This window comes from Pyrus communis, chromosome 1 (assembly GCF_963583255.1).
Source record: "Pyrus communis chromosome 1, drPyrComm1.1, whole genome shotgun sequence".
Taxonomy (NCBI): Eukaryota; Viridiplantae; Streptophyta; class Magnoliopsida; order Rosales; family Rosaceae; genus Pyrus; species Pyrus communis.
Genome location: NC_084803.1, coordinates 25056734 through 25070115, shown reverse-complemented (window position 1 = coordinate 25070115; position 13382 = coordinate 25056734). Strand labels below are relative to the sequence as shown.

General features: G+C 36.0%; 1 protein-coding gene across 1 annotated transcript; it reads left to right on the top strand.

Annotated features, from left to right (window-relative positions):
* The first annotated feature begins 343 nt into the window (after positions 1 to 343).
* Positions 344 to 3207, top strand: LOC137715416 (probable trehalose-phosphate phosphatase J). Its single transcript, XM_068454749.1, has 10 exons — positions 344 to 512; positions 643 to 923; positions 1027 to 1167; positions 1277 to 1348; positions 1512 to 1604; positions 1752 to 1910; positions 2006 to 2083; positions 2253 to 2322; positions 2546 to 2709; positions 2896 to 3207. The coding sequence occupies exons 2-10, from the start codon at positions 645 to 647 to the stop codon at positions 2962 to 2964; spliced, it is 1125 nt and encodes a 374-aa protein (XP_068310850.1). The 5' UTR covers positions 344 to 512; positions 643 to 644; the 3' UTR covers positions 2965 to 3207.
* The last annotated feature ends 10175 nt before the right edge of the window (positions 3208 to 13382 follow it).

Sequence of the window (13382 nt, the reverse complement as noted above, 5' to 3'; positions counted from 1 at the left end):
AATACGTGACCCTCCCCTTCCCCCTGGTGCAAACACACTTATAGAGAGAGAGAGAGAGAGAGAGAGAGAGAGAGATAGAGAGAGAGATGGAGAACGGGTGGAGGAGATGGTGGGGACCGGCTGGTGGGGTGGTGAACTGGTGGTGGTGGTGGCGGCGGCGGCTACACATTGGGATGTCAAGGGATTGTTGGTCCTACCATCTTTTGGGCACGCCTCGCATGTGGGCCCCGGAATTAGGAGTATTTTTTGGAGGCATTGGGTCTTGGTTTGGAAGCATCCGGTTACTGCAACTATAAATATACCATTCTGGGTTATGTCTCTCTCACATCCATACATACACTCTTACACGGACAGAAGACGCACACTCTCTCTCTCTCTCTCTCTCTCTCTCTGAAGAAATCTCGCTTTGCTTTCTTTCTTTATATTAAGCAAGCACTCTGTTTCTTCTCCTCTGTTCTTCGACAACACCGCCAAATCTTTATATTCTCACTCCTCAAATCCTTTTTTTCAAGGTATTGCTTCATGAATTCCTTAATTTTCTTGAATGGGTTCGTTTTAAGTTTTGATTTGGTAATCATATTAGACATCAAATACCACCTCACAATTTCTAACTGACACATGTTTTTTGGGTTGTTTGAGTAGATATGACGAAGCAGAATGTGGTAGTTTCCCACCCCGATGCCGAAGTCATGAACATGGCGATATCGGTGGATGTGGCCAACTCTTCCATTTTCACGGCGGTGGCCGAAAAGCCTCCTGTGGGACCTCCAGGGTACATCTCCATTTCTCGAAGGAGGTTCGTGAACTTGAAGAACCTTGACAGTTTCAATGGAGCTGAAAGAATCAACTCTTGGGTGGACTCAATGAGAGCTTCCTCTCCCACCCATCTAAAGTCCTCATCTTTTCTGAAAGAAAATTGGATTGTGAGTTCCATTTTGCAAAATTTGTCTTATTTACCAGGTCAAGATCAAATTAATAGAAAATATTAGGTTCTAATTTTGTAATATTGGTAAAATACAAAAACAGCATCAGCACCCATCGGCCTTGGACATGTTTGAGCAGATTATCGATGCTTCAAAAGGGAAGCAAATAGTCATGTTTTTGGACTACGACGGCACACTGTCACCCATAGTTGAAGACCCAGATCAAGCTTTCATGTCTGATGCAGTAAGTGTATACATATATATATGTATATATCATCTTTCAGTCTTATCCTTCTTTTCTTTCTTGTTTTCTATCCGGTCCATGTTTCTTAACTTTAGTGTAAAAAACACAGATGAGAAAGACAGTGAAGAAAGTTGCTAGATCTTTTCCCACAGCCATAGTGAGTGGAAGATGCAGAGATAAGGTATTACATTTATTTTCAAGCTCCTTTTAGTCACTACTTACATATCTTTTACTGCATTTTTTAATTTTTTTTTTTTTTTTTTTTTTTTTTTTTTTTTTTTTTTTTTTTTTCCAGTTTTGCTTGATTAACTTTATATTTTGTTTCTGGAAATTGTGAACTGTAGGTCTACAAATTTGTAAGATTGGCAGAGCTGTACTATGCTGGTAGCCATGGCATGGACATTAAAGGTCCAGCAAAAGGCTCCAAATACATGAAAGTGAGTGTGTGCTTGTACTGTATTATCAGTGTCACCCTAATCTCCTTCCCACTAAAAAGAAATAAAATATAACAATTATCACTATTACAATCTTTTATTCAATTTTTTTTTTTATAAATATTTTATTTATTTTTAATTACTCTTCAGGGTAGTCAAGGTGTTCTCTGCCAACCAGCAAGTGAGTTTCTTCCAATGATAGATGAGGTTTACAAATTGCTTGTTGACAAGACCAAATCAACTCCTGGAGCCAAAGTGGAGAACAACAAGTTCTGTCTCTCTGTGCACTTTCGATGTGTTGATGAAAAGGTATTCACTTGATTATAACAACTGGTTCATGAGAAAAATATATATTGATTTATTTCAATTCACTTTATTAATATATTTAACACATGACGTGACAGAAATGGAATGAACTGTCGCTGCAAGTTAGGTCAGTTCTGAAGGAGTACCCAATGCTCAGACTTACCCAAGGAAGAAAGGTAAGTTTATGTTATGACATCTACTTGCCATCCAGACAATCTTGAATCTTGAAGTTTCGTTTTGGTTTATTAATTTAACTTCTTTTTTTCTTGTTGGTCAATTTAGTAATATATGTGGTGTAAATGGGATTTGTATCTCACTTTCAATATTGCTAATTGTCTAATGCAGGTCTTAGAAATCCGTCCTACCATCAAATGGGACAAAGGGAAGGCTCTTGAATTTCTACTAGAGTCACTCGGTGAGTATATTTGCATTGGACTGTATTCTAAATTTTTTTATACTACTCTAACTTTGCATCGGTAGTTGGAATATATGCAGTCCTAGAAGAAAACTACCCCTCTCATTATTTTATTTTCTAACAGTAATATTGTCAAAAAAAATTAATATTACAATCATGTGCGATGCTTTTTCTCTTCTCATCGACAAATTAATCGAGGTAGTAATTATCCTTGAATATGTAGGATATGCCAAATGCACCGATGTATTTCCTGTATATATTGGAGATGATCGAACGGATGAGGATGCATTCAAGGTATTAAGAGAAAGAGGACAAGGTTTTGGCATTCTCGTCTCAAAAATTCCCAAGGAAACCAACGCCACTTATTCTTTACAAGAACCGGCTGAGGTGAGTGATCAGTGTATTGTTGTACTATTGTATATCTTCATTTGATTTCATTGGTTGGGTTTCTTTTTTCTTCATGTTTTTGGCTTATTCTAATTTTTATGAATTTAGCATATATATATATATATATATATATATATATATATATTGGCTTTAGAGTTAACTTTATTTGTTAATTATTTTGCAAAGGTTATGGACTTTCTTCAGAGATTGGTTGAGTGGAAACGAAAAACAGTACGATCCCATGCTATGCTGTAAAGAGTTTGAAGATATAAATATATTCGAATGCACCCTTCCAAGAATTGTCCAAAGGGGTGGTTAATTTAGCAGATAATGTAATTTACTTTTTGAGGTTAAGTTTGGAAAAGCTCAAGAAAAAGAAAAAGAATTGCAACTTTTCTTGGCTTCAATGCCTTGTACATTTTGTGACTATCCTGTACAAGGAATATATATATGTAATCTGGCAAGTTTGTAAATGTAATTATCTTATTTCTCTCTCTATCCAAATTTAATTTATCTCTCTTTATTGGTACACAACAAATCATAAAGACGTGCCTAATCCTATCGAAAAAAATCTTTCATTATCTGTTTATCTTTTAATGTTATGTGATTCGACTAAGCAGCCGTTCTGTTAACAAACTAGCAAAGTCCTTAGAGTTATTACCTAAGGTTGTGAGATAATATCGGTAATTGGCCAAGTAGGATACATATTGGTCACTTCCTTCAACATAACCGGAAAAAAAAAAAAAAAAAAAAAAAAAAACACGCGCGCGCACACATAAATGACACTTTTTTGCTATCTGTTGAAGCTTACGTGAAGGAAGTTGACATTTAACCTCAAAGTTAAGTGGAAATAGTGAAAGTAGCTTACCTATTCATAAATTCATGCAAGGTCTCTTGTCACAAGTCCCATTATGTGTGGTGATACTCAATCGAAAAACATACTTAACATATATGAGTTCGTTTCCACTCATAAACTAACATGCTCAAATACCACGAAGCCATAGAAAATATCAATGTCCCACCCTAATGTTAATTGGGAGTAAAAGAGTAACTCAACTCCTTACATTCTCATTATCCCATGCAAGACAACACTTTAGATCCGCACAATAAGAAACAACGTACAAATAAATAAGTTTTGATTGTGTACATTATTTAAATCGTGCAATGTTATTTAAATCTCACAAGAATAAGCCGCCTAACTTGTAACTTGTAAGAAAGATTAGGTGCTTTATTGCTTTGAGATTTTTTTCAAGGTGCATTGACCATGCAAAATTGGGAAAAACGGAGTCTCGGTTGTGATTTTGGTGCTTGTATCTACCTGTATATCCATAAACGTAAATTGCTTTGAGATTTAGTGTTTAGAATTCGATTTGAAAATATAATAAATGTAAATATAACATGATATTATAATTAATATAAATCCTTTAAGAAAGCTAGAAGAACACTAAAAATGCTGCAAACAGTAAATTAAATGAAAGATAACATGATATATGTTCCATAAGTTGGCATTTTGGCACTAATGCACTTTTTGGGCTAATTTCTGCATCTAGTATAAATAAGCATATTAATTCCGACTGGATAAACACTGATATATCTTGCAAGCAAAAGAAAACCAGCAAAGAACATGCAAGTCTCTAAAGGGACTTGGATTAGATTTTAGCCTTAATTACCCGATGAAGTATCCATCATTTGAGGATAAGATTACACACGAACGCCATATTAGTGATTGGACCATTGAAGAGATTCAGGTAGTGTGAGGGCCCTCATTAACTAAGATCCAAGATCCTTCTTTGCCTTTAATCGCATGTACATGTCATTGCTGAGTCAAAAGGATTTATTAACTAGCTAGATAGATATTCTGGTTTGTTTGTATTTTTTGTTTTGTTTTATAATCAAAGTGAGTTAGATTTTTTTTTTAATTTTTATATATTTTTTTTTTACAGGAAGCGATACAGTGATACTTCAGTAAACCCTATTGCTTCAAGCAAAAATAACCAAGAAATTGATTTGAAGTGAATATGCTCAAACAAATAACTTATGTAAACCCTTAACGTAGGGATGGCAATGGGGCGGATTGGGTTCAGATGTGCTATCCTCATAACCGAATCCGTTTGTTTTCCCCATACCCGAAACTGTAAAAAATCCGAACGGGTATTCCCCGTAACCGAACCCATCGGGTAACAGATTCCCCATTATGAATTTATGATATTTCATTCTTATGAAAAATTAAGCAAGTGTTACAACACGCTTGCTAAAATTTAACTAATTAAACAGTGATTCATAAACAAACAGAATGGACACTATAAGGGTCATATCCAAACATCAACCACTTTCAAATTGAAATCTTGAAAGCATAACAACAATACTTAGATGTTCTGGAAAATTTGATCATAATTCAATATACTCTAGCAAAAACAAGAAATTCAGGAGCGAAAAAGAAAAGAAATACAAAATGCTCCATCTAATGCCTTGCCCACGTAACTTAATAACAACCAATATTTTTCTTGTGTCCACAAAACAAGCAGCCATAATTCATGATGTTCCAGTTCCTCCCTCACGACCATCTTCACATAACCCCTGCAATGAAAACAATGAAAAAGAAATAAGCATGATTTAAAAAATATTCAGTTACAAAAATTTAATATGCATAATTCAATGTATGTAACTATTCAGTAACAAAAATATAATATGCATGATTACCAATACTTACCTCATCCACATACATATCCTCAAAGTTTGAGCAAAAGCTAGTATGTTCATCAGAAGATGAAGTTGTTTATAAAAGAGCAAACTTACATTAGTTTGTAAATTGAAAGTACATTAATAGAGTAGATTTAGTACATAAGAGCAAAAAATATAATAAAAGGCAGAGAATATTAAGAGTTTGAGTACCTTTTATTTCATTCCATGACCAATCTTGAGCACATATTAGAACTTCTAACGTCTTCGGATGAAGTCTATTACTGTGGGGACTTACAAACCTCCCACTAGTACTAAAAGCCGACTCAGAAGCAACTGTAGACATTGGATACTTAGTCACATTTGATTTCCACACAAAATGTCTAAGTTAGATGTTCAGGCAAAACAGTCTCATCCAAATAGTGATCAAGTTCTGACTTCACATCATCTGTGGTCGTCGTACTAGACACAAAACGATCATAGTTATCCATTAAAGGATCAATATCTTCAAATTCAAAAAAATTCAAGTGTGATGAAGAAGCAAATGATGTTTGAGACCCCATGTTGGAATTGTGATTGGACCCACACTATTTGACCAATTCATAACAAATGTTGTGAATTTTCTCAATTTCACTTGAAGCACTTTTTCCATAGATGAGAGGAAAAAAATATTCAATCAACTTCATCTTGAATCTGGGATCGAAAACAGTTGTTATAGCCATTACTTCATTAAGTACACTCCAATACTTATCAAACTTCTCAATCATGTTAGCTGCCATATGTTTTATTTCATCATATGGAGTGTTAAGCCACCGAGACAATGAAATTATAATCTCATAGATTTTTGGAAAATAAAGATTGGTAGTGGGGTATTTAGTTCCTGAGAACAACTCTAAGATATTATAAAACAATTTCATCTTCTCACAAGTCTCTTTTCCCATCAACCAATCTTTCTCCTCCGGCAAACACTTATATTGTGTTTCTCATTGTTTTAAACGATAAAAAACATCATTGTAGATCAAGCCAGTTTGAATCATAAAAAATGTGGAATTCCATCGAGTCTTACAATCAAGCACCAACTTCTTTGTGCTTGGAATTTTTAATTGACGTGCTGCCTCTTCAAACTTTTCCTTTCTCTTTTGTGTTGTTGACTAATAAGCAACTATCACGAATTTTCTCAACACCGCTACCAATCACTTTCAAGCCATCCTTAACAATCAAATTTAATATATGCGCACAACAACGCATATGAAAAATTCTTCTAGCTAGCAAAAGTGAGTAGAAAGCTTTTCAAGCATTTTTTTATCATGGAATCATTCGTAGTACAATTATCAACAGTTAAGGTAGAAAGCTTACGATCAAGGTTCCAATCTAGCAACCAACACATCAAAGCATCTGTAAATGTCTCAGCAGTATGGGGACAAGGTACATAGATAAACCTGAAGAAAAAATTATAAGAAAAATAATTACTAAAAAGAATCCAATCAAGTTTTATGCCATCTACCTTTTAGATTCGCAATCACACAAAAATTTGAAAAACACCTTATGAAACTACCAATCTTGACATGGGAACCCCTCTGAAATATGGTACAACAATGATCACCATCTTAGTAAATTGGCTAGGTTGCTTAGTTGTTTTAGATTAGGTATTGATACCTTGGGCAAGGATGATGCAAAAGATATGAAATATTGTTTTCTTCAAACTTTGGACTTATTTTTGTATTAGATACTTTGTACTATATCTACCTATAATTTATGGTTTTATGTTTTCGGAATCAAAAGTCTAAGTCTCTGTTTTTTGTCTCTGAGCAATCCTAAAATTAGAAGTTAAATGAACAAGATAATAATATAAAAAAATTACCTTATAATTCAGCTCTGCAACAACCAAGAATCATCAATAAAATGTGTTGTAATCACTATGTATCCCCTTTTCTAGTTATTTACAGTCTACATATCAGTAGTTATAGCAATTCCCTTTTATCTTGTCCAACAATTGCATTGTTTTGGACCTTTCATAATCAAAAACTTTAAAATATCAATCTTGATTGTGTTTCTTGACACCAACTTGAATAGCGGTCGAACAATACTCATGAACCTTCGAAATCCAAAATGCTCCACTATGGAAGGAGGGTACTTATGTAATATTATCATTATAGCAAGCTCTCTCCTTGTAGTTTCTTGATCAAATGGATAGAGCTCTACTTTTCCATCTCCTCTAATTTGTGTCAATGTTTGCTTCAATCTTTTTTGTTTCTGATACACACATACCTTTAAATGATTTTGCAAATGGTTGGTGCTGTTTACGGTTTCCCCACCAAGTTTCTTTTTACAATACATGTATATTTGGGGCTGAGTAGTGTGATTTGGTATTTCTTGGATCTGAACACTTGAGATTCTTGATTAGAATCCATTGGATCAGATTGTTGAGAACGAATTTCCTTTTAGTCATAGTGGATTGCTACAAATAAAATTAAAAGAATAAAAATTAACAACAAACTAATTAATTAAACAAGAAAGAACCAAATAATTAAACAAGTACACAAGTGTTTAGATACTTTAACAAGTACACAAATATTAGGAATGCCTTGACTTTCAGAGTACCTGATCCAATCAAGAAGGCTTGAAGCAATATTTCCTGCTGCTAATTTGTAAGAGAAAACAAATAGGTTTTTCTTCCCAAAATTGAAGTTTTGAACCATCTTTTCTGACCTTTGAGTTCTTCTAGATTCCATGATTGATTGAAAGCATTAAAAATTTTGGAATAAAGTTAGACACCTTTGAAGTCTGGACGCTCATGAGCTTTGGAGTCTCCCAGAATCCCTCAATTGATGGAGTATTAAAGTTACTGGAGAAAAAAAATAGGGATTTCATCCTTTTATAAAAATGAAAATGGGGTGGGTTTGGGTACGGGTTCGGAGCAGATACCTCTATAACCATAATCGAACTCGAAACCAAAAAATTTACTAAACATTACCCATAACCGTTAAAAACCCGAAATTTGATCCCTAAAACATAACTTTTTGGGTCGGTTACCTGCGGGGATCGGGTTTGACGGATTAAATTACCATCCCTACTTACACGGCTACCACAAATGCTACCTACACAAATTTATCACAAAGAGGATAGACACAATAGATTCGTATCAACGACTACAACCAGTCACCGAATAGCGAGGCCACATAAAGTTATCACTGAGGAGCAAGATCACATAAAGTCATCGTTGGCAGATGAAACCACATACTTATTGCTCAAGTGTGAATACCATATCTAGCCAATGCTATAGTGCGACCATATCACTTGCTATGTGAGACAACAAAATATCCTAACCCATTGCATCGCATGTTAGGGCAGTCAGGCCATGGTTACATGTAGCCTATCTATTCTAGTGGAGTCTGCCACTACATGAGTCCATGAGAAGCAGCGAGACCGCCAAAACTAAGGTTTAGGGCAGCAGAACCACCACGTCTAAATCCCCAAACAGCGAAATTGATAGTTCCAGTCACCTAAAAAGGCACAAAAAACCAAATCTAGTTGCTAATGATGACATATATGTTAAGTCCTTTCACCAAATTAGTCATCTGCCAGACTCAAGGTCACATGGTAGCAGAGCTACCATGTTAGATGCCTAATGTGATGAAATTAACCAATCTCGTCATATAGTGCAGCGTGAACACCATATCTCATTGCCCAGTGTGGCGTGATCGTCAAATTCGGTCTGCAATGTAATGTGGCTGCCAAATATGGTCGAACGAGGCAATGCATCTATAGAAAAAGATCAAAGAAAGCATTGGAGTTGTTGAAATGTCCCACATCCACCATATCAATGACAAAAGAACAGTTTAAATACCCTAATCCCACTCCAACTAATACCAAGGCTTATTGTCATAAAACCCCACACTTGACGGATTGTATAAGTGGTAGTTATCAAGTTGGAGATAATATCAGTGTTGTTGGAAGTGGTTCTTTAGGCCGTTTCTCTGATAATTCTATTTGGCATCCGAGCCTGGTTTGCCCTAATCCTAACCTGTAGAAAAAAAATTTCCACTTCCATGTGGTACTTGGTTGATCTTGTTCCTGTGTTTCTTATGCAGTAATAAGTTAGTCTATGTTTTAGTAGGAATGCAACAGTACAATTCTTGCTTCTGTGGTACAATGTTATGCCGTATACTTTGTGTTGCTGTAAACCTATTTTCTGTTAGTCAGAATGACAAGTATAGAAGACAACTTAGGCCTGAAGCTGGAGGGTGGTCCTTGAACACAAACCAACAATTTAACTTTAAGCTCCGTGGTTATTCAGAATGATGTTTCCGTCATATCAAATATTTTGAAACTCAACGGATCAAACTATCCTTTTTGGTCCAAGGTATTAAAGATGCCCATCGCTGAATGTGGTAAAAAGGGGTTCATAACAGGGAGTATCATGGAACCTGGAGATGACAGTGTTGCGTATGAGACGTGGAAGACTGGGAATGCAATAGTGAAAAAGTGGTTGATCAATTATATAGAGCTTGCTATTATGGGATTTTTCATTCACCTTCGTACGACTAAAGAAGTATGGGAAGAGGTTGCTCAAACATATTATGACGACTCTGATATTTCTCAAATTTATGAGTTGAAGGTAAAATTGTTTCAACTTCGTCAAGAAGGTCATCATGTTAGTGTGTATTATGCTGACCTCAAGTCTGTTTGTCAAGAGTTAGATCAACGAAGATCAATCAAGATGGAATGTGCTATTGATTTTAACACACTTCATAAAGAAATCCAACTGGACTATGTTTGTGTTTTTTGTTATTAGGCATGAAACATAACGACATGCCATTATGATGGGTGGGAGTAACGTGAACAACCAAAGAGGGACATCATCGATGGCTTTAGTATCTTAGCCACCTGCCATTTTCCGTCATACTAATTATTCTAATTCATCATCGAATTCTTGTCCTTTTACACGAGAAAACAAAGATGATTTAAAGTGTACTTTGTGCGAGTAAACCCACTATACTGAAAAGACATGTTTTTGAAGCATGGGGTACCTAATTAGTTTCCAAAATTTAAGAAAAAATTGCGTGCTAAGTAGCATGTAAGTGCTGGACAAATGGAAGTCGTGCCTCCCTTGCTACTGCCACACTAATTGCTAAAGAGGCTGTGCCTCCCTTGCTCCATCGTACTACACATTGTGACTCGTCCTCAAACACAGGTACTATAGGGTGTATTATTTTAGCCTCAGACACTGAGCATCATATAAGTTGGATTCTGGACTCTGGTGCAATGGATCATATTACATATGATAAGAATGTGTTTCAATATATGGCAACGTCTCATAGAAAATGTGTGGCAATTGCCAATGGTACCATTGCACCTGTTGTTAGCCCTGACACCGTGTATCTCACACCCTCTTTTCCTTTACATCGCTGCTTACTTGTTCCATCTTTATCACATCATTTATTATCAATACCACAGGTTACTGAACAATTGGATTGTGTTGTTCTAATGTATCCGTCTTTTGGTCTACTTTAAGATATTCAGATGAAGGAGATAATTAGGCATGGCACTAAGAGAGAGGTGTTGTACTATGTGGATGACGTCATTCCTAGTAGAGCTAATGCGGTTCGAGCATCTCGTGCTAATAATTTACAAGAAGTATGGTTATTGCATCGCTGATTGGGCCATGCATCTCTTGGGCATTTAAGGCGTATGTTGCCTAGTCTATTTAGTGGAATAAGTGAATCATACTTACATTGTGAAGTATGTATTCTTACTAAAAGCCATCGTGCTTCATTTCCTTCTAGTATGAATCAAAGATCATTTCTCTTTGATCTTATGCATTCTAATGTTTGGGGGCCTTATCTAGTTGTTACTCATTCCTGAATTAAATGATTTGTTACATTTGTTGACGATTGGACTCGTATGACTTGGCTATATGTGTTAAAAACTAAGAGTGATGTTGGTATGGTGTTTCGATCTTTCTCTTAGATGATTCAGACGCAATATTCTTCAGTTATTAAAGTTCTCTGTTCTGACAATGGATGTGAATACATTAATTTTGAGTTATTAGAATTTCTCTGTGACCAAGGAATTCTCCATGAAACAATGTGCCCTCATACCTTATAACAAAAACAGGGTTACTAAGAGGAAAAATAGTCATCTTTTGGAAATTCCTCAGGCATTGCTTATTGATGCATCCGTTCCTAAGCATTTTTGGCCTGAAGTTATTACCCATGCCGTATATGTGATTAACCGTATGCTGTCTCAGGTTATTAGGTTCCAAATAGCCTTCCAAGTTCTCACTCAACATGCTTTGGTGGTGCTTACTAATACTCTCACCCCTCGAGTATTTGGGTGTGTGGCTTATGTTCATATTCAAAAAATTAATGGTAGTAAGTTGGATCTGTGTGCCCTAAGGTGTGTCTTTGTGGGTTTTTCATCCCAACAAAAAAAGGTATAAATGTTATCATCCTGAGACTTGGCATATGTATGTCACCATGGATGTGGCTTTTTCTGAATCCGAGTATTTTTACACCCTAGTGCCTTCAACTTCAGATCACCAGGAGGAGAGCACTATTGGTGATCTAGGGTGGTTGGACCTAAGGGGAGATGTGGTTTCGAAACATATCCAGATGCACCTGTTGCACCTACTGCTGCCATCGAAAAACCCTCGGCTGCATGTGCCGAAATCAGTATAGCAAAGTTTCAGCCAACTCTTGTCGAGAACAAGGCAGAGCTTCAACCAGTTCTTGCCGAGAATCATAGGGAGTTTCAGTCAGTTTCTACAACAAGAAATAATGCCCAATCATTGTGTGTGGTCGAATTGTCTTATGCTCAGTCACGACAGAATCTTGCTGAGTCCATTAGTGTGTTCCCCTCTCTTTAGCTCCACAATGTCGTCCAATACGTCTTCTTTGAATATACATGAGGTAAGTATTATAGATGATTATGTAACTAATCCAAATAATGATGTGAGCTAAATATAAATTGCCACCAAGACAAAATTGAGGTGTGCCCCCTAATAGGTTTTCTCCAGAAGGGAAAGTAATGTATCCAATAGCCAACTATGTATCATGGAATAGTCTTGCAACGGACCGTCAAGCCTTAGCGAACACTATAGAGTCTATTCAAGTGCCAACCCGAGTGGAGGAAGCTTTAAAAGATCCAAAGCAGACAAAAGCAATGGATGAAGAGATGTTGGGGTTACAAAAAAATAATACCTAGGAAGTAATGGTGCTACCAAAAGGGAAAAAGACAATTGGATGTCGGCGGGTATTTATAATTAAATACAAGGCTGGTGGATCAATAGACATGTACAAAGCAATGTTGGTGGCTAAAGGATACACTGAAACATATAGTGTAGATTACCAGGAAACTTTCTCTCCAGTTGCCAAGATGACTAAGGTATGTGTTCTTATTTCTTTAGCTGCAAATATGGACTAGCTTTTAAAACAGTTCGATGTGAAGAATGCTTTTCTTCATGGGAATTTGGAGGAAGAAGTATATATGGATTTTCTTTCTGCATATGATGCTGAAGCAAATACCAAAGTATGTCGGTTGCGTAAGTCACTCTATGGACTTAAGCAGTTACCTCGTGCATCGTTTGATAGGTTTACTCAAGTCATGAGAAAGAATGGGTATCGTCAGAGTCATTCTGATCACACATTGTAAAATGTTGGCTAGATAAAGTGATAGCCTTGATTATCTATGTAGATGATATGATTATAACATGAGATGATTCTGATGAGATTTTGAAGTTGCAAGGAAACCTTACAGCCGAGTTTGAGATGAAGAACTTAGGAGATTTGAAGTATTTCCTTGGAGTTCAAGTTTCTCACTAGTCTAAAGGTAAACGTAAATATGTTCTGGATTCATTAAAAGAAACCAGTATGCTGGGATGTAAGCCGGTAGACACTCCTATTGTTGAAAAGCATCATTTGTGTTTGGATCTGAATCAGAAACCGGTTGATAAAGGTAGATATCAGAGACATGTAGGGAGACTAATTTATTCG

Excerpts from the sequence above, each read along its gene's own strand:
- LOC137715416 (XM_068454749.1), top strand. The coding sequence starts at position 645 with ATGACGAAGCAGAATGTGGTAGTTTCCCACCCCGATGCCGAAGTCATG. Across the intron at positions 2,084-2,252 it reads GACTTACCCAAGGAAGAAAG|GTCTTAGAAATCCGTCCTAC; the intron begins GTAAGTTTATGT and ends TGTCTAATGCAG. Across the intron at positions 2,710-2,895 it reads CTTTACAAGAACCGGCTGAG|GTTATGGACTTTCTTCAGAG; the intron begins GTGAGTGATCAG and ends TATTTTGCAAAG.